Genomic DNA, 21,842 nt, shown 5'->3' with positions numbered 1-21,842 from the left:
TGGTGTAAATAAAAATTAAGCTTAAATATTGTCATTCAAACTTCACAAAAAAACTGACAAAGAAGTATTAGACTTGCTCTCATTTCAGGTTTACCGGCTGCTGCTGAATGAAATTTAATTTCTGATTGTAGTTTGGTCATAAACTCCATTATTGTTTCAACAATGGATTTAATATTTAATTAAGCGTTAAAACTAATTATAAGCGACCAAACGGCTCTCAAACAACAATAATCCTTTCATGTTTTGCTAGGAAATCTTTCTAAATGTTATCTGTACGCAAATCCTATTATTTATTGTTTGTTTTATTAAACAAAGTGTGTTAGGTGTTTTTTACAATTAAATAAAAGTGGCTTCGAAACTTACTTATCCAAAAACTAAAAATTTATACGTCCGTTTTGTCCAGTTTTCTTTAATTATTATATGGATTAAATTTTTTAATTTCGAAAAATTTAAGACCGAATTCTTAATTAGAAATTTGCATGAAAAACTGCGAAAATCGTTTCTTTCAATCTGTCGTAGTTTTCAAGAAATTGATCATCGATGATTTCTAACCTTTAAAAATTCAAACGGCCATAACTCAGTTATTTGCTGACAAAAAAGATTTGGAATCTGCGTAAAATTCTGCGTACACTATGTATAATAACTTAAGTTTACTCTAAAAAATAAGCGATATATCTATATCAGAAGTTTGGCATAGTTTAGTCATAAATTTTTGCGAAAATTTGCAAAATTTGACTGTAGAAAAATCAAAGAACTGTTTCTTATGTAAAAAATTGCGAAAAAAACGATGGCGCTAACCGCATCTTAATATCTGTGACAATTTCCGAGATATCGAGCACGAAATGATCGGCCATAACTTTGATCGGCCATAACTCGGTTATTTGTTGTCGGATCTGAATTTAAATCCCAGACTTGAAATATGCGTAAAATTCTGCGTTCACTGATGTATAATAACTCAAGTTTACTCTAAAAAAACAAGCGAGATATCGATATGAGAAGTTTGGCCATAGTTTTAGTCATGAATTTTCGCGAAAATTTGCAAATTTCGACTATTGGAAAATCTAAAAACTATTTCTTATGTAAAAAATCGCGAGAAAAACGATGCCGCAAACCGCATTCCAATATCGGAAATAGTTTTCGAGATATCGAGCATGAATTGTTTGGAACCTTCAAAAATTTGGCCATCTGGCGACAACCCAAATATTCAAACGGCCATAACTCAGTTATTTGTTGTCGGATCTGAATTTAAATTCCAGATTTGGATTCAGCGTGAGATTCTGCGTAAAATGAGTCAAAATTTATTGAGTTTACCTACGAAATAAAGAAAGCATTGACCAAAAACTGTTTGGAAGTGGTCATTTTGGGGTGATTTTCAATCACTTTTTTTAATGTAAAAACGACGTTTAATACCATTGTATTATATATCATTCGAAAGAGGAGCTCGAAATCTATCTACTGGCTCAATTTGAGATCGATCAAACAAACGGTTTAGGAGTTATGCCCAAAAATAAAAAAAATGAAAAATTTTCATCGTTTGAGTCGCAATTTTTTTTCGCGAAAAATCGACTATCGAATTTTGGGCTTTTAAGCACTTTTTCTAACGTAAAATGAGCCGAGAAAAACGATGGCGCAAACCGCCACTCAATATCTCTAATAGTTTCCGAGATATTTAACTTTGAAAATTACGAAAAATGAGAAAAATTGAAAATTAACTTTCCGAAACTTTGATCGGCCATAACTCGGTTATTTGTTGTCGGATCTGAATTTAAATCCCAGATTTGAAATCTGCGTAAAATTCTGCGTTCACTGATGTATAATAACTCAAGTTTACTCTAAAAAACAAGCGAGATATCGATATGAGAAGTTTGGCCATAGTTTTAGTCATGAATTTTCGCGAAAATTTGCAAATTTCGACTATTGGAAAACCTAAAAACTATTTCTTATGTAAAAAATCGCGAGAAAAACGATGCCGCAAACCGCATTCCAATATCTGAAATTGTTTTCGAGATATCGAGCATGAATTGTTTGGAACCTTCAAAAATTTGGCCCTCTGGCGACAACCCGAAAATTCAAACGGCCATAACTCAGTTATTTGTTGACGCAAATTCAAAAATTCTTATGTTTTTGAATTTAGCGTAAAATTCTGCGTAAAGTGAGACCCAAATTTGTTGAGTTTGCGTAATAAATAAACGAGGTATTGGCCAAAAACTGTTTTGGAAACATCATTTTAGGGTGATTTTCAATCAATGTTTTCAAAATGAAAACGACGTTTAATAGCATTGAATTACACATCAGTCGAAAGAGGAGCTCAAAATCTATCTACTGGCCAAATTTGAGATCTATCGGACAAATAGTTTACGAGTTATGGTCAAAAATAAAAAAAATACAAAATTTTCATCGTTTGAGTCGTAATTTTTTTTCGCGAAAAATCGACTATCGAATTTTGGGCTTTTGAGAACATTTTCTAACGTAAAATGAGCCGAGAAAAAGAATGGCGCAAACCGCATCTCAATATCTCAAATAGTTTCCGAGATATTTAACTTTAAAAATTACGAAAAATAAGAAAAATTGAAAATCAACTTTCCGAAACTTTGATCGGCCATAACTCAGTTATCTGTTGTCGGATCTGAATTTAAATCCCAGATTTGGAATCTGCGGAAAATTCTGCGTACACTGATGTATAATAACTTAAGTTTCCTCTAAAAAATAAACGAGATATCGATATCAGAAGTTTGGCCATAGTTTTAGTCATGAATTTTTGCAAAAATTTGCAAATTTCAACTTTAGAAAAATCAAAAAACTATTTCTTATGTAAAAAATCGCGAGAAAAACGACGGCGCAAACCGCATCTCAATACCTGAAATTGTTTCCGAGATATCGAGCACGAATTGTTTTGAACCTTCAAAAATTTGGCTCTCTGGCGACAATCCAAAAATTCAAACAGCCATAACTCAGTTATTTGTTGACGAAAATATTGATATCAGAAATTTAACATAGTACAAAACCTCATCTAATAATATTAAAGTTTTCATTGAAGATTTATTATTTTCTTTGAAGAACTCAATCTGGAGACCGTATTTCGATGAAAATTTTTTCCAGAATTTTTGGAGCTCCACGGCTCAGCTATACATATTTAATGTCATTTATAATTACTGCCACAGCATTCCAAGGAAATATTAAATGCGAAATGCAGAAATGCGTTAAGAAAACAAACACAAGAAGTTTATTTATTATCAAACACTAAATTTTTGTTTGAAAATCGAGTTCAGTAAAGATTTGAGCCAAAATAACAGTTAAAGCTCAGATGTGTATAGAGGCCAAGGAACAGTAATATACCGAATGTTTGGAATATGGTAAAAGTAAAAAGTCAATAATTAGGATTTGTTGTTTAAAAAAGACAGAAAATCGCACGAAAGAAATTTACGATGTGTATTATAGACTTCCTGGTGTCTTGTGTGTATTGTTGGTTGTCTACATTAAATACAATTTATTGAATTCATTCTTCAATCCCAATCGAATCATTCATAAAATCATAGATACATATATCATCATCATCATCTTATTTTTGCTTCTGCAGGCAATACTAATAAATATCCAAAAATGTACCCAAAAACGGATCCTACCAATTTTTTCTCTTGATGCACGAAATAATAAATAAAATAAAAGAAAAATTGTTGACTACATACAATTATTATTAGTGGTCAAAAAATAAGAGAAAAGAGCTTGATATCATTAACTAATTCTCTAAATCAAAACATGAGATTTCAACATCTTAGTTTCATCATTTAATAGCAACAACAGCTAATCTCAACGCCCAAAGTTCCATTCTGCTCTTATGAGGTCAAGCCGATACGGAATGAACAAGAACTTATAAATAGTGAACAAGTTACGTCTTTCAAAAAAATCAATAGATATCAATTACAGCTTTGCGCGCCTCCAGAAATAGCGTAGGCTCTATGAATTCTTATGAATTTCTCCCGGATTATTTCTGTTCAGTTTTATTTTCTCCAGCCAAAGGTTAAAGGTAACTTTCATTGTAGTAAGAACAGGGTAGCATATCAATGAAAGCACCCACGTTTCCGGGATTTTCGCATGCGTCGGGTTATTGATAGGTATCTTTGCTTCTGCGTAAGTCCATTTAGAACTGTGTTAACATTTTTCGATGACAGAAATCATTGGGCTAGTCTAATCGTGTAGATGTTAAGAAGTGTTAAGCTGCGATGAGGCAACAAGAAATGACTGTTTGTTTAAAGTATTTCTTAATTTGTAAGTATGTAGTAGCGCTAAGAGTCTGTGTTCTTTGGTGGTGAAAACTACCCTGTTGTTGTCGCAATATGTTACCAATAATCTCGGATTGAACCCTTCTTTTTCTTTGATTTCCTTCTTACAATCTTTCAATTATACTCAGATGCAACGATTTCCTCAATGGTGTCAGGAATAACACTTCCAAATCAAATAACACCCAAGCCTCGACATACAAAATTTAGTTCCTCAACTACAGAACCAGGAAGTGGTTCTTTAGCAACACCAGTAAGTACGGCCTCTAAAGACACAGACACTGATGCGTCTCTGTATAGGTATATCAATAGCAATAGTGGAACATGTATTTTAATGAAGACTGATGCTGTTGTTGAAGTAAGTCGTTTCGACTTCCACAAACGCAAACTAATCCCAATGTTGCAGGTAAAATTTTTATTGCACAATTTAGAAGAACAAGCAGATTCTTATATTCCTAAAGACGCTTTAGTCGATGGCGACTGTAAAAATGAAGACGCATCTTACATGAGCATCTCCTGGAAAGGATACCGATTGGTGCTCAACTTCGCCAAGGTAAAATCTCAACACTGAAAACTCCAATTGAAATTATCTTTTGCAGACACCAGGCGGAGAGCGCTGGTACATTAACAACGTCGAATTAACTGTAAGCCCCGATTTGAACCAACTCCACGGAATTCAAACTCACGGTAAGTCTGCATGGTAAGAAACTCCTTTATGAATGTTTCCTCCCACAGGAAAATTGATTAAACTGTACCATCGCGAAATGCTGACACCCACACCCATCGGAAAATCCTACTCTTGCCCGGAAGTGGATATTGAGCTGAAGCCGGATGAAGACGATGATCCTCCAGCTGGACTTCGAGGATCGGTGCTACTACGAAAAATACAAGTGCAACCATTTATGTACAAAGGCGAAGATTTTCAACCTGCTTTTGAATGCAAACCCCAAAGAGCGTATCGAGATGAAACCGCACCAATTGCTGTGGGATCAACTTTAGCTATTGCCGTTTTAATGACAGTGACTGGGTACGGCATTTTCAGATATTTTAAAATTAAAAATGTGCAATATAACACTATGGAATAAATTCATTTTCAAGTTGGATGTAAGGGGCGTTTCACCCCGAAAATATTGTTGTTTGTTACGCTTTTATAAATGCTCTTTTTGTGGTATTGACGGATTATTTGATATTTTAATCAAAATGTAGGTTTATTTACAAAAGTCTTTAAATTTATTATGTAAACCGACACCTTGAATACTTCAATATAGATAGCACCCAAGAAAATAGTCGCACTCTAGAAATATCTGAATATGTAATTACTCAATAATACATTAATATATCAATTATTTTTTGTGATAATTTAACGTAATGATGTGATGATATTTTTAAAGCTTGTTTATATGGCTTGTATAGATATAACCATGTTAAAATACAGGGTAGTTTGAAAACATGCAAACACACAGTCGTCAATAAAAAGTGATAAGATTTTGATCAAATAGTGCGTGTTTTCGACTACTCTAATTAGGTGTTTTTCACAGTAAACATATCTGGTGTACCATATTACATGTTTTAAAGCTCAGATGGTTTTTATTTATAGGGTTATATAATACTTTGTAAGCCAATTGTTTAATCATTGTAAATATTATATATATAAAAGTTTAAAATAACGTAAAGGGACAAAATACTTTGTGGAAAAATATGGTTGCAGGAATCAAAACGAAATTTTAGGTAAAAATTGTGTTTTTCCATAAAGATTTTTGAGAAATTGCCATGGTCTGTCTTCCATAAAAGTTAACTAATATAAAATGAGTGTGTAGTTTCGTGCATGTGTATAAATATCAATATTGTCTTACTGGTTACTTAATTATAATTATTTACGAACAATTATTAGAAACTAAATATGATATTACATATTCTTGTTTCATTAAATCCAAATAGTAATAAAATAGAACCTAGAATGTTACTTCAGGACCAGGATATTTGGCGTCTTAAAAACAGGACAGAAATCTTAAAAATCTAGACCTAAAATCCTTTAAAAAAGTACCCTAAAAGTATCTAAATATCTATAGACCCTAAAGATTAGTCACTTGAAAAAACCGTCGAAAATCATCTAAAATCAAACATAATTACCTCAAGAGGTCTCTAAAAAGCTAACAAAATTTCGTGTGTTTAAATATCCCCAAATAAATTTTCGAATAAAAAAATAATTAAAAAAACACCAAAAGATATGAAACAACCGAAAAAAAAATTCCTCGCTTTTTAACATTCCAAAATGGTATTTTTTTTTGTTTCTGGGCCAGGCCATTTGGGCAATTTAAAAATCTAATAAAAATTAAGAAAATTTGTCTCAAAACGTCTATAAAATTTTAAAAAAAAAGGTCAGAGCTCGTCAAGTTTTAGATACCCCAAAAAAATTTCTCATAATTATTCTGTTTCGCTTTGAAAGTAAAAATGTCTAAAATTTGTGTTTTTTAATTTACAATTTCGCAATTTGGCAGAGTTATTATACAATTAAAAACTAGTAATTTCCTAAAAGTTCATAGTTGTTGCACTAAAATCACCAAAATTACGATTTTTAAAGTGGGATTTTTCATATTTTTGCTTCGCCTTGAAAATAAAAATTTCTAAAATTTGTATTTTTTGATTTACAGTTTCGCAATTTGGTAGAGTCAATAATCAAATTAAAAACTAGTCATTTCATGAAATTTCAAAGCTGTGGCATTAAAATTACCAAAATTACGATTTTTAGAGTAGGATTTCTCACAATTCTGCTTGGCCTTGAAAATAAAAATTTCTAAAATTTGTGATTTTTAATCTACAATTTCGCAACTTGATAGTTTAGATACGATTAAAAGCTAGTAATTTCCTGAAATGTCATAGCACTAAAATTACCACAATTACGATTTTTAGAGGCAGATTTCTCATATTTCTTCACCTTGAAAATCAAAATTTCTAAAATTTGTGTTTTTTAATTTACAATTTCGCAATTTAGTAGAGTTAATATACGATTACAAACTAGTAATATCATAAAATTTTATGGCTGTTACACTAAAATTACCAAAATTACGATTTTTAGAGTAAGAAATCTCACAATTCTGCTTCGTCTTAAAAATAAAAATTTCTAAAATTTGTGTTTTTTGATTTACAATTTCGCAATTTGGTAGAATTAATATACGATTAAAAACTAATAATTTCCTGAAATTTAATAGCTGTTGCAATGAAATAACCAAAATTTTAGGAAAGAATTTCTCATATTTCTGCTTCGCTTTCAAAATAAAAATTTCAAAAATTTCTTTTTTCTACAAAAGACAAATTTTCTGTCTAGTAAATTGTAAGTAAAATAGAATATAAAGTCAGCTGTAATACCTATACGTGTCACTGGTTTGTGTCTAGGCTTACGCACTGGCTACATGTTACGAGATAGCGCTAAAGTATTTTTTCAAATTTCCAGAGCAACATCTTAGACGACCAATTTTTATTTTAAAATTAGTATAAAAGTGTTATAATTTGTGTGACTATAAGCCATAACAAAAAGTGAAATATGAATCTGTGCAGCGTTTTAAAATGTCTAAATACCAAAATTATTAAACGCCGTGGCTTTACCTACCCCTATAAATCCAAATTTACACAAATAGATCCAAAGATAAACAGAAATGGATATTTTTTTTGCGATTTACATTTTAAGAAGAGATGTTGATCCCGATCAAAATTTTAAAAATACTGCTATTTCGACAATTCAAATTCTGCATAGCAAATATTTGTGTGGATTTCATCTAAAATTACTTTTTACTGCTCTAGAACAAATTTCGTCCAAAAAGTGTTGATTAATGTTAGATTTCGCACACAAATTCGACAATAATAAAATCTTTCATTCGTGTAATGGCACTTTAGTGGGTTTCTTGAAATTCCATCCGGTCCGAGCAATTTTTAAGGTCAATATAACCTTCTCGCCCTCGATGAGATAACAACACCAGTAGCTGACAAATGACATGAATAAAATCCTTTTGAAGTCTCAACAACTGGAATTACCACTCCCATAATGACAGATTTGTACAATTCAGGCCGGATCCCCATCTATTCTGTTATCTCACTATCCTTATTCTCCAGCGATGGTTGCAGACGACTAGACACAGATGCAAGCGGCAAGAGCCCTCGTCGTAATCCTGTAACCTGAAACGTCCATTGTTAAGCGTGTAATAGTGTCGCAAATCTGGACTCGTTGCACTGTATAACCAAATTTGTTTGCCTTTTCCAGTCGCTTTGATTCGTCGGCTTACACTTGTACTATTCGACAAACACATTCATGGAGAACAATTGGATGTTTTAATTAAAAAAAGGATTCCAAGAATTGAGATCAGCTGCGCTTTTTTTACAGAAAACAATCTTAACCGAGCGTTTCGTTAGTTTGGCTTTTCGACCAGTCTTTATGTTCTCTCTCCGGTGGGTTTTGATTTGTTTCGTAACGTGACACCTTGGTCCTTCGTCGGAGCCGTAGAGAAATTTGATCCTTATGATGAATTCCTTAAGGACATACAGCTTTGCGCCACCTTGTTATTAAAGCAGTCGACTGCTTGTTATTTATTATTGCGTTCGTCTATTGCCCTTTAAACAAACGCGAGGAATTTCAATAAAGCTAATCAGCGTTTCTCCTTATTTAACATACAAGAAGATATGCTAATTTTAAATTTATTTGCACTAGTCATAGCATGGACAATTTTACTGGTTTATCGTTGCAAAATCGTGGAGTAACTGCTCTAAGCGCCTAGAAAGAAGCTTTGTTACCTGCTATTATTAAGTACGTCTTTATCTTGGATTGAATAAGTGTTGACAGGTTGGGGTGATGTTTTACACGATGGGTGCATTATGTAAGTTTCTATTCTTCCATGTCAGTTGGTAAAAAGTGGACCTACGATTCTAACATTCAACCCAAGAAGTTTTCACACCAATTTTCGATTTGAAATCTGAACTCTCATGTAAAACAGATAATTCATTGTATTTTCCAATTTTTAGTTTTAGTTAGAGAACAATAGACAATAGGTAATTCAGATTGCACTGTCAGGATAAGTTAAAACTATGTATACTATTTTATTAATCCCATAAAATTGCGTTTTAATTTTCTGCAATGTTTCCTTTAATTGAATCATAAATACAAAGAAATGTGTGAATTTGATTGAGCTTGCTTGCATTGTATTATTAATCAGGGTATCAACGATTTGTCTTGAAAATTTGTACAAAATTTTTGGTATAAATAAAAGTCAAGAAAAGGGACTTTCAAACCTGTAAAAGAAAAGTTTGAAATTTGCATTTGCTATAATTAGCGTACGAAATGCCTCCGTTTAGAAAAGTGTCGCTAATTAGAACACTGGAGAAGTATAACACATGAAAAACGATAATTGGCAGGGGCTGTTCCAAAGGGGTGTAAATTCACGCAGCAAAGCAGCAAAATTAGTGTACCGATTATAACTAAAAGTAAAAGTGTTAATAAACCTTTTTATTGCTGCATACTGTAATGACAATGAGAATATAAAATTGATGCAAAGTTGTCATAAAAAGGTAGAAAAGATATAATTTGTTTAAAATTTCAAAGTTTTTGGTGACTGGCGACAGCTAAAAATTTCGAACGTTTCTAATTCGGTCGACGTACGTCAAAAATTTGCATAGCTTTGGATTCTGCGTAAAGTTCTTTGTAAATAAGCATAAATAACTTGAATTTACTCAAAAAATAAGCGAAATATCGACCTCAGATCTTTGGCATAGTTTTCGTCATGAATTTTTCCGAAAATCTCCAACTTTCGACTTTTGAAAAATACAAAAAATATTTTTTATGTAAAAAATCGCGAGAAAAACGATGGCGCAAACCGCATTTCAATATCTGTAACAGTTTCCGAGATATTGAGCACAGATATGAGTTGAATAAGTTGAGTTTGCTTAATACATAAACAAGACATTAAGCAAAAACTGTTTTGAAGAAGTCATTTTGGGGTGATTTTTAATCACTGTTTTAAAGGTGAAAACGACGTTTAATACCTTTGTGTTTACAGAAATCGAAAGAGGAACTCAAAATCTATCAATTGGCCAAATTTGAGATCGATCGGACAAATAGTTTACAAATTATGACGAAAAATAAAAAAATTGAAAAATTTTCATCGATTGAGTCGGAATTTTTTTTCGCGAAAAATCGACTATCGAATTTTGGGCTTTTCATAACATTTTCTAACGTAAAATGAGCCTAGAAAAAGAATGGCGCAAACCGCATATCAATATCTCAAATAGTTTCCGAGATATTTAACTCTAAAAATTAGGAAAAATGAGGAAAAATGAAAATCAAGTTTCCGAAACTTTGATCGGCCATAACTCAGTTATTTGTTGTGGGATCTGAATTTAAATCCCAGATTTGGAATCTGCGGAAAATTCTGCGTACACTGATGTACAGGGTCCGGCAACACTTGTGTCCACCCCCAAAATAGTCTTTAATTTTAAAGTTACAATTTTGAAAATTTGCACGCGCGCATAGTTGACAAAGGTCTAGAAGCTGACGCAAAAATTTGTCTTTTATCACGGTTTGGTTGGCGTCGCGACGCCTAAGAAGTATAATTTTTAGCGACTTTTGAGTTTTTGCGGAAATATTCGCGAATTCAATTTTTTTTCAACATAACAGTGATATAATATTTGAGTTTTTATTTTAAATCTAATGCAAATTGTCTTCAAAATTTGCGAAAAAAACGCTGTTTTATCAAGTTAGTTTTTAAAATTATGACAGCGCAGTGGCAAACTACGTTTACACCAAAATTTCACAAGTCACTTTATTCACTTTTACAAAGGTTAATTTTGATTAACACGGGCATGTTGCACTTTATGAACACCAGAAATCGTTAATTAACATCGACAAAGCGACAATTTCACTAATTAAGACTTTTGTTACAATCTAAAGCGGGCCAAAGGACAGATGTCATTTGTGACACAAGATGTTGACAGATGGGTGTAAACGTAGTTCCCAACTTTGACGTAATGAAATTGAAAACTAACTTGATAAAACAGCATTTTTTTCTCAAATTTTGAAGACAATTTGCATTGAATCTAAAATAACAACTGAGATATTTTTAACACATTTATATTCAAAAAAAATTAAATTAGGGGTTGATATCACAAACCCTTACAATTAAATAAAAATTACATTTTTAAGGCGTCGCGACGCCAAAACTATTGGTGATAAAAAACAAATTTTTGCGTCAGCTTCTAGAGCTTTGTCAACTGTGAGCGTATGCAAATTTTCAAAATTTTATCTTTAAAATTAAAGACGATTTTGGGGGTGGACACAAGTGTTGCCGGACCCTGTATAATAACTTAGTTTTAGTCATGAATTTTTGCAAAAATTTAAATTTCTACTTTTGGAAAATCTAAGAAACCATTTTTTATGTAAAAAATTGCGAGAAAAATGGTGGCGGTTTCTTAATAAATGTAGTAGTTTCAAAGATATCAAGCAATTTTAAAAATAAAAATCAACTATACAAAACTTTAAACGACTGTGACTTGGTCATTTGTTGTCGTACGTGGATTTTGAACCCGAATTTAAAATCTGCGTAAAATTCTGCGTAAAATAAGCCTAAATAACACAAGTTTGCTTAAAAAATAAAGACGTTTGACATACTTTTAATAATAAATCTTTATTTGTGGTAAAAAGAACAACAACAAAAAACGAACACAAATTTACTTACTAGACAAAATAAAAACAATTCCTTAATTGAAATAAATCTAATAAATTTACGAAAAGTAAATAGTAAAACAAATTATGTGGCCAACAGCTGCAAAGTGCAAGAAAGAGCCCGAAAATAAATTGAAATTCAAGAAAAAGAAGAAAATGTTTTTGAACAGAAATTGTCAGGGAATTGTGAATCTAAAAATTATAAGAAAGGGGAACATGATACTGTTTTTTTATTAGTTTGTAACAACAAATGCTTGACGTTTAATTGTTACTAGCCTGTAACTCAACGCCTTCTTTAAAAATTCGTTTATTGAACAACCCCGCATCGCCCATCCAACATATGTTAGATCACAGGAAACGAGCTTCTGATTAGCTGAAAATTTAGTAGCTGTTGCATTTTTTGTAATAATATGATATGAAGGCACGCAGGTAATGAAGTAGAGATACCCAACACCTTACATATGTAGATATCTTATAGCGCACTCACTGGCGTCTGCTACTGATAACGAAGATAGTTTCTGCAATGTGGTTGTCGCCTCCGTTTATTCCTCACAAATAAACCTCAATTTGTATTTTTGTTGTCCCAGAGACTCAATGTATTATCAAAAGACCACTTTTAGGGGTAATCTAGTCCCAAGCACCTGTACTATACCATGGCAACCGCGAATTCAACGAGGTCGTAAGGGGTGTTGTTCAGTTAACATCCCTGTGTATTATGGGGAGTGCGTCTAATTGAAATGATTGCTACTCCCGATGGAGTTAATTATAGGACAGATGTAACGTGATTCTCGGAACTAATACCAATAAATCACATAATATTAACAGATTTAATGTGCAGTTACAATTCATTATTTTTTCAGTGACTTCAATTAGATGTTTTTTTTACTTGGCTAATAAATTATGAAGAGTGACGCCATAATTTTTCAGCGCAGTGAATTTCCGGTTGCTTGTTTTCATTTTGCAACAAAATTTTATTTACTACGATTTTTTTCATCGTGAGAACATGCTGAATTGTCTTCGGATGTTAAGATATACAGTAAGCAAAAAGTATAATTTTGCTGAGTTATATCTATGTAGTTTTGTCTATACAAGGCTTTGTGTGTAAAGGGACGAACTAAGACGACAATAAATACATAAATATTACTAACAAAAAAACCAATAGTACAAAATTTAACGAAAAGAATAAGAAACCTTTCTTTAATAAATTGGTTTGGTTGAAATTTCGAGCATTTTTTGTTTGCACCTAATCGGAAAATTTACTTTTAAAATTCAATTTCAGTTTTAGCTTTACACAGTTAAAATTGCCTATTTATATACCTAATAATAACAACTTTGAAGATATTGAGCATTAAAAATTTCGGAACTGAAAATTCATTTTTTGTAACTTTAATCGACCATAACTCAATTATTTTTTGTCGTATTGTGAGCCCAGATTTGGAATCTGCGTAAAATTCTGCGTAAAATAAGCCGCATAAACGCAAGTTTTTCCCAAAAATAAGCGAGATATCGACCGGAGAAATTTGACATACTTTTAGTCATGAATTTTTATCGAAAAAATTTAATTTTCGACTTCCGGAAAACCTAAGAACGAATTCTAAGGTAAAAAACTGCGAGAAACCATGGCAAAAACCGTTTCTATCTACCTATCCATTGTAGTTTTCCAGATATTAAGCACCGATACTTTCAAACATTCCAAAATTTGACCTTCTGGCGACTACTCAAGAATTCAAACGGCCATAACTCAATTATTTGTTGACGTACGCCAGAAATTCGCTAGGTTTTGTATTCTGCATAAAATTCTGCGTTAAATGAGCACAAATATTTTAAGTTTGCTTCACAAATAAATGAGGCATTGACCAAAATTTGTTTTCAAGGAGTCTTTTTGGGGTCATTAATAATATTTTTTCGGGGCGAAAACATTGTTTAAACAAAAGAGCAGCTCGAAATCTATCAACCGGCTAAATTTCAGATCAGTAGGTCAAATTGTTTACAAGTGGTGGCCAAAAAACGAAATATTCAAACATTTTCATCGATTGAGTCGAAAATTTTTTTGCAAAAAAATCGAGCATTGAATTTTGGGTATTTAAAGGTAAATTCTAAAAAAGAAAAGCGCGAGGAAAACGATGTCTTAAACCGTTTCTTTTGATCTGTTGTAGTTTCAAAGATATCTAGCATTAAATATTAAAAAAAAAATAAAATTAACCAACACTTTAATTGGCCATAACTCGTTTATTTGTTGTAGTACGTAAATTTTAAGCACAAATTTGAATCTGCGTAAAATTCTGCGTAAATGAGACAAAATAACTCAATTTTACTCCAAAAATAAGCGAGAAAATTGACAGAAATAAAGATTGCTGAATCAAACTGGAGTAAAAAGTTGCATACCTACTCCTATTAAAAATTTCGAAAGCAATTTTCTTGAAATATTTCAGAAGTATTTAATTAATTGTTTAATCTGCACACGTTTTATTCCCAAATACACGAGTAGATATAGTTAGAAAAAATCAATTTAGTTCTTAGATTTTTTTTTTAGATAAATCAGTAACTATAATTGAACACTTTTCTAATAGGGATGATTGCAGCCTTTAGTGTCATTTGATTTGTCCAATTATTTTCTAATATCTAATTCTATCGATGAACACCATTGCTAAAGAAAAACGTGACAATGAAATGTGTGCTGAAAGAAATTAAAGCAAAACTTCGAACTGAATCACGAAGAACATAACTTTCTTGAAATGATCAACATTTGCTGAATGAAAGTAAACATTTTATGACAAAACGCTCTCGATGGCATTATACCAACTCCTACACCAACGTAATTTTTTACCTTTTTTGCATCCCATATTTTTTTACCTCAAGCCGCGCTTTAATTGGGTAACCATAAATTTCCCAAGATTTATGGGGCTTAAAGTGTCGGTTGAGTTGATCGGCAAATCTGGGTAAACTTTCAGACGATGCTATGGAATTTCTCGTAATCACAAACATTCCATTTTGCCCTTTTTACCAGTGATTTATACCCACATAAATCTCGGGGTCGTCAAAACTGATAAACACCACTCAATTAAAAATATTAAAAAAAAAACAACTCGTGTTAAACCAAATTAGTGAAATTTGATTGATTTTGGCGTCAAACGTGCAGAGCGATTTTTCTGAATTTCGCATAAATATTTACCTACTCTGAGGGTACGTTTTTAGGGGAACGTTGCCCTTACCGCTGGAGTTCTCCCGGTGAGGATTCTATTGGTGGTAGAGAAGGGCTGTTGGCATGACAATATTTAGAGCACTCGTTTCATTGGTCGTTAACTGGAAGGGAGGAGCATGAGGGAAAATATTCTTGCTGTGGACAAGCCTTAGCAAAATTTACTGTCAGTGAATAGCAACGCATAAACGCTGGTGAGAAGTGAAAAACTAGTTCTTGTTGTTAACCGGTGTAAAAGTGTAACAAAAATGACTTAAACCTCCATACCATGGATGGCGATGGACGATCCAGCACATCAAACGATTCAAATCATGGGAATTTCACCCAAAACTTGAATTTTTACAATGAAAATCTGTTCTTTACCACCAACGGGAAATTAGACTCGTACTTTGGGGGCGAAAAGTCGTGCAGGAAAAATGGTGAAAATGAAAAAGTAACGAAGAAGAGCGAGTTTAAAAAAGACGATTTTAGTGGGAATAATGTGCTTAAGGCTAAGTTAGATGATGTGAACAAAAGGCTTTCGTTCTTCGTCGATAATTATGATAAGAAGGTTGATAATGATGACCACAGGAAGAATCTAATTGAGTTTTATAACAAGAAGAATATGGAGAATAATAGCATCCATTTACACGGCGTGGATTCGTACGGAAAAAAATCGATTGGATTCTCTCCAGATCAAGTAAGTTACAGTGTTAAATTGTGCTAGAAATTAAACGGAATAATAAGTTTTTATCTCGATTTGCTCAACTACTTAAGACAGGTTCCGTCGTAAAACGATAACGAATTTCTTTGTAATGTTCGCGTGAATTGAGCGTTAAAAAGGTAAATTTTCATGCGACTTTCAACTCAAAAATGTAGAGAAACCTTTTAACCAATTGCATTAATTTTTACAAACATTTAGATAAAACTTTTCGATGCCTAAACATTCCTTCCAGCGTCTTAGGGCCGCTTCACACAATAATTTAATTGAAATTACGTTAATCCAGCAACTAATTTGACGATTGGTGACATTTGATTGGCGGAAAAACGGTCACATATCGTTTTAACATGATGTTATTTTCTGTAAACCGACCTTTAGTGTAAATTTTGGCGTGTTCTTTGTTCTCACTGAGATTTTCTTTATATAAAATGCATAAATTCTAATAGTAAATTTTTAACAAGTTTACACACGATCGACTATAAATATGAAGATAAATTTATTTATGATTACTTGGTATGTAGGTGTAGGAATTTTTTAGTTAAAAGGTTGAGCAGACTTAATAATAAATAATTGTAACAGGTGTGAATGTTTTACGATTGGTTTTATTATCATGATAAGTACATGCACCTAATGCCTTATCCCATAATTAAATTTTATAATCAAACAAATAAATTCAATTAAATATTAATTTTTTTCAAGCGTAGAAAATCTAATATATTAAAGTGGGAAGTTACGTCGCCTATTTCTCACCGATTTGATTAAACTTTTGATCTATGTAAATAAAAAAGACGACGAAATAAAGAAATACTTTTTACTCAAGATTTTGTTTGTTTAGGTGCAATGCATGTGTGAAGCCCTTCACCAAAGAGGCGACATTGAGCGCCTGGCAGCTTTCCTCTGGTCTCTGCCTCCTTCCGAGCTTCTGCGAGGCAACGAAAGCATCCTCAGAGCTCGCGCCGCTGTGGCTTTCTACAGAGGATCTTATCACGAACTGTACTCCATTCTAGAGTCGCATTCCTTCAACCAAAGGTGGCATGCAGAATTACAAACTTTGTGGTTCAAAGCGCATTACAACGAAGCAGAAAAAGTCCGGGGGCGACCTCTAGGTAATTTCAATAATCACTAGTTTACAAGGTTTTATATCCCACGAAGAAAAGGGTTGTATCTAGAAGAGTTTTTTAAAAAGAATTCAAAACTGAAAACAGAAAAAAAATATCACGTCTGGTTTTTTACTTATGCAGGGTGTTTCTCTTAATTGACTACAAGCTCATATTTTCGTTTATTTTTGGAGAAAAATTTTGAATTTTGGCACAATCATAGAAGGTCATATGGTGCATCTTTTAAGACCACTATGCTTACTGTAAGTTGCAAACTCAGCCTACTGCGATTTTTGAATATTAAAGTTTGAAGAAAAGTTGCTTATAATCAAATTTGAAGTTTTTACAGATTTTAGCCAAAATTCAAATTTTAAATTTAAAAAATATTGCATCTTGCGAATCATTTTACCCACAAATGAATGCTGTCCTACACATAAACAAAAAAATCTTGTAAAAATCCAGACGTGATAAAATTATGCTCAATGGATTTTTGTAATCACAGTCTAGTGAAAATTATAATTTCGCGATCTGAGAACTATAAGGTTCTAACTAACATTTGCATTTAATTGATCTTTGTTCATGTTATCAGTGATATCTCTTTATTTTATTAAACAATTATTTAAAAAAATGGCAGGATTTTCACAAAAACTCACTTAGAACTTTATAATTCTCACGTCGAGATTTAATCTCGAAATATAAGAAAAAATTAAAATTTATAAACTAGTGTAATTATTTGACTGTATACTGAAGATTTTTATACAGGCGCCGTGGATAAATACAGACTGAGAAAAAAATACCCTTTGCCGAAAACCATTTGGGACGGCGAAGAAACTGTGTATTGTTTCAAGGAGCGCAGTAGAAACGCGCTGAAGGAGTGTTACTCCAGAAATAGATATCCGACTCCGGATGAAAAAAGGGCGCTAGCAAAGAGAACGGGGCTTACATTGACGCAGGTTTCGAACTGGTTTAAGAATCGACGACAACGAGATCGGACGCCGCAGCCACGACCGTTAGTCTTGTGAAAGAAAATGAAAAGTTTTTAAAATTATTTTTTGTAGAGAATTAATTTTGGGCAACATGTCTCTTAGTCAAAGCAGCATGATGACCGCCCACCAAGGAGGTCTGGACATGGTGGCGTTCCAAGCTGCTTCAAAACTCTTCGATTCCAACTGTGGGGTCACTTCTTGCTATTCCGATTATCAAATCCCCTAAATTTCGTATAACCACCCCCTAAAATTGTAGGTTCGGTTTAAATCACTCTTACGTTGTCAGTGGTAGCTTCTCTGTAAATTTTTGTAAATATTAGTCATAAAATTAATAGACGTTGGAAAATTTCGTCGTTAGTTAATTGTACCAAGCCTAGAAACGTAGGTGGAGAAAATGTGGTCAAAAAACAATCTCACTTCTTTGTTTTGGCTTTCCGCAACTTCCTCATGTACTCCGTCATTGGAAAACTCTTCAACATCTCCTCGATACAAGACAGATTGCTAAATTTACGAGTTAGAATAAAATAAGCATGAAATTAAACATTACTCGGAACCGTGAATGGAAAATACACCCTCTACACTCTTAGTTCTCAGCAAATGATGCCTATCAAATAAAATCCTCAACACTTTTTTCAAATACTGCTGCTCCTCATTCCAATCCTTCTTATGGAGTTCTTGAAACATCGTCCTCAACCGCTCTTGCATTTGCGTGGATAGAAACTCAATCTCTTTTCGCTCCGCCAAAACATCCCTCACAGAAACTGCGGTTTTTCGGGTCTATTCTCAATTAAAATGGTACAATATTAAGGGTATTACCATGTAACCGCGCCAATTCGACTGAATTTTGATGGCACATTCGTTGTAATGCGCCACGCTCAGATTGTGGTAGTATTCATTGTAATATTGAGGAAGATGCAGGCGGACCAACCAACCTCTGACAACTTTTTGGATGCGAGTCGCTTTTTTATTCCAGTCTTTTATCATTTTGCGGACCACGTAGCCGCGCCATGTTCGCTGGATTGCGACGCTTGAAACGAAGAGCTTCTTGTCACTTTCTGCAAAGTTACTGAAGAGGAAATCTTCAAAGTTCAGTTAAGTCAGATAGTACCGGTATTTTAAAACGATTTTTTCTTTGATGTTCTCCGAGTCGAAGCACAGGTGGAAAACAGAGGCCATTTTTAGAGGGTGAAAAGGAGATAAATACTGTCAAAAGTTTGTCATTCGGTGACGTTTCGAAATAAATAGAAAAACGTGTTGAAGGTTTAGGTTGCAAATGTCCACCCAAGGTCGCAAATTTTCAAAATTTTTATCGTGTGGTTCGTTCCTGTTGCAAATGTTGCAATGGCAGTGTTATTTTGTTTTGTTTAAAATTTCGAAGCTTAATTTATCAACTGTCAAAAAGTGGTTAATTCCTTACTTAAAGTTGGAATCTTGATAAATTAACTCTAGAAAATTTATGATGACAAGATTGGCAACATTGTTCCCTTAGAATTTGATATTTGTCAATTTTAACATGAAAATTGCTGTGTATCAAAGTTTCGTAATTAATTAGTGCGAATCCTTAAACATGTTCCAAGTGAAATGAAATTTTCCTCAGATGCAAATGTTTAAAAATGGTAACAAACAAATTTAATTAAGACGCATTAATGACAGAACTTACATGATCGTCTTTTGTACCCCAAAACAACACTGCCATTGCAACATTTGCAACAGGCACGAATTACACGATAAAAATGTTAAAATTTGTGACTTTGAACGGACATTGCAACCTAAATCAACTGTATAAAAGATGGTAGAAATATGGTGGAGGCGCCAGGGTGGCGGTCCAAAAAATAAGAATAAGAAAGCAAAACAATAAGTTATAATTCTAAAAACGGAAAGAAATTAAGAGCAGAAAAAAAACAAAGAGTAAAGTTTCACTTAAACTTTAATATGGTAATAATTTACAATCTATAAAGTATAAATATTTTGATACTCTAAAGATAAAATTAAATAATTATAATAACAAAATAACAGGATAAACATTTTATTGTTATTGTAAGATTAACTCTACAATATATTTCGTGCAATAGAATGAAAATAAAATCGCACGTTTATTAATCTACAGTATATACAGGTTTTAACAATAACGCAGGAACTACAATCAAGGTTGACTAAAAGGTTTAATCATCACTTGCTCGCTTTTCAACCTCGAATGACGCCCTTATCACTTTGTTTCTAAATATATACATAACGGTAATAAAAAGATTAAAGTAGATAAAAAAGTATAAATCAAAATACTTGTTTTATAAAAATACTTTTGAAATACTGAAAAATAAATTTTGCTACGAAGTAAAAATAAAAGAAGAAAAATAAATTAATTACAAAAATAATATTATTTAGATAGGAACATTACTTACAAATTTTTGTATTTACAGTATTTATAACTTTAATAGCAACTTGTCAGGGGTGCTTCAGAGGAGTTAAAAATATATACATCTCGTGTTTTGATCGAAAAATGTTTGAAAAACCTCAGGAAATTATTAAAGTTATAAATGGTACAAAGTAGGGCTTAACTAAACAAATCTAAGTGCCATCACTGGAAATGGGTGAATACACAAACTGTTCCAAAAGATGGCGGCAAGACAATACCTATACTACACTACTGTAATCAGTTCGTTTTAAAATCGCCTTCTAATTGTCCAACGAAACCCTGCCTACCGAGAAAACTGTCAACTTAAAGTCAACGCTATTGTATCTCAAGCATTACAAATTAGTACAAGTTTTGTTAAAACATTGACTTATGTAGTTAATTCAAAAAGAACCTCGAAAAATGTTTTGGGGCAGCTGTCCAGTCTTACCTACTAACATGGATTACGACATTAAATGCGAAGTCTACCAAAGCAACATTTTGATTATGGAGACATGACCAGATTCTTTACATTTTCCGATTTTTTTTGAACTGACTCAGTGAGAGAGCTAAACATGTTTCAAACTAAACAAGCAGTATTTTTGTGATTTCAGACTCTCTCGCTTCCAAAACACGGTCCTCTGATCATATCTGTACAAGCTGTGAAAGCATTACGATTATAATACTATATTAGAAAGACATCAAAACAATATAATGTATACAACAAAACTGATGGCTTCCTTTAAGAAATATCACAATTAAAACATACAAGGAAATAAATAATTGCCTATTTAGACACCTCCGTTCGATTCGTCTTTATTTTCATTGCCAATGTAATTGTTGTTGAATAAAGAACTCGTCGTTAAGGTCATTTTTTCGTAGATTGGCGATTTTTTTGGATTCGTATCGTAGCTTCCTTTTTTTCGTCGGCTCAGTCGTCGAATTATGTGAACGAGGAATGCGATGATGAAGCCGATGCAGAAGCCCAGAAGCAGCCACAGAATTCGGCCCCATAACTGACATCCATCTGGAAAAAAAAGTTCTTAGTCAATTGGGCCATTTGTCACACTTTCGTCTTATTGAGTTCACATTAATTCAGAAAAATCCCGCACCACTAAGAAAGTAGAATAAAATGAAAGTAAACCAGTCTTGAACCACGTTTTTCAAAAATTGAGCTGTGTAAAACAGGCTGTCAAAGTAAGCGGAATGATAAATTATGGTAGGTTTAACAATGACGTTAATAAAACAAAAGAAAAATGTAGGCGCCAAATTTAAAATGCAGGTTTGGGATTGAACGATCAACAAAACGAGTTTAAATGAATGTCAAACAAAAACTATCAGAATTGTCAGATTGTCACCAAACAAGTAGGAGAATCAGCAATGAACTTGTTTTTCTTATTTTTAGTGCAGATTAGCTGATATTTTATTATAAATTTATGTTTATCATCATTTCAATACGCGATTGTTAATAAACTAAAGTGCCTATTATTGG

The 21,842-nt window shown here is 32.7% G+C and overlaps 4 protein-coding genes across 5 annotated transcripts in view; 2 read left to right on the top strand and 2 right to left on the bottom strand.

Annotated features, from left to right (window-relative positions):
- Positions 1-3,864: 3,864 nt before the first annotated feature.
- Positions 3,865-6,188, top strand: LOC148179917 (lysosome-associated membrane glycoprotein 5). Of its 2 annotated transcripts, none has more exons than XM_088029285.1 (5): positions 3,865-4,024; positions 4,409-4,635; positions 4,684-4,830; positions 4,877-4,964; positions 5,013-6,188. In XM_088029285.1, the coding sequence occupies exons 1-5, from the start codon at positions 3,967-3,969 to the stop codon at positions 5,360-5,362; spliced, it is 870 nt and encodes a 289-aa protein (XP_087885411.1). In that variant the 5' UTR covers positions 3,865-3,966; the 3' UTR covers positions 5,363-6,188. The 2 variants fall into 2 exon arrangements, with proteins under 2 accessions (XP_087885411.1, XP_087885412.1); XM_088029286.1 differs by lacking the exon at positions 3,865-4,024 and adding an exon at positions 4,089-4,266.
- A 9,165-nt stretch (positions 6,189-15,353) lies between these two features.
- LOC148179916 (homeobox protein SIX6-like) lies at positions 15,354-18,246 on the top strand. The gene is made up of 4 exons (XM_088029998.1): positions 15,354-15,857; positions 16,714-16,984; positions 17,738-17,984; positions 18,034-18,246. The coding sequence occupies exons 1-4, from the start codon at positions 15,447-15,449 to the stop codon at positions 18,185-18,187; spliced, it is 1,083 nt and encodes a 360-aa protein (XP_087886124.1). The 5' UTR covers positions 15,354-15,446; the 3' UTR covers positions 18,188-18,246.
- LOC148179915 (uncharacterized) lies at positions 18,236-19,137 on the bottom strand. The gene is made up of 6 exons (XM_088029604.1): positions 19,070-19,137; positions 18,778-19,027; positions 18,509-18,738; positions 18,379-18,462; positions 18,330-18,334; positions 18,236-18,258 (listed from the first exon to the last, which is right to left on the bottom strand). The coding sequence occupies exons 1-6, from the start codon at positions 19,135-19,137 to the stop codon at positions 18,236-18,238; spliced, it is 660 nt and encodes a 219-aa protein (XP_087885730.1).
- A 733-nt stretch (positions 19,138-19,870) lies between these two features.
- The window catches only part of LOC148179914 (cysteine-rich motor neuron 1 protein-like), a 56,534-nt gene continuing 54,562 nt past the window's right edge, over positions 19,871-21,842 (bottom strand). The window contains exon 3 of the mRNA XM_088030738.1: positions 19,871-21,377. Within this exon, the coding sequence (XP_087886864.1) occupies positions 21,142-21,377 (236 nt within the window). The 3' untranslated portion in view covers positions 19,871-21,141. The remainder of the gene's footprint in view (positions 21,378-21,842) is intronic.

Source organism: Gnatocerus cornutus, chromosome 2 (genome assembly GCF_029298725.1).
Source record: "Gnatocerus cornutus isolate USDA-ARS CGAHR chromosome 2, icGnaCorn1.1, whole genome shotgun sequence".
NCBI classification, from domain to species: Eukaryota; Metazoa; Arthropoda; class Insecta; order Coleoptera; family Tenebrionidae; genus Gnatocerus; species Gnatocerus cornutus.
This window is presented reverse-complemented; position numbering and strand designations above follow the sequence as displayed.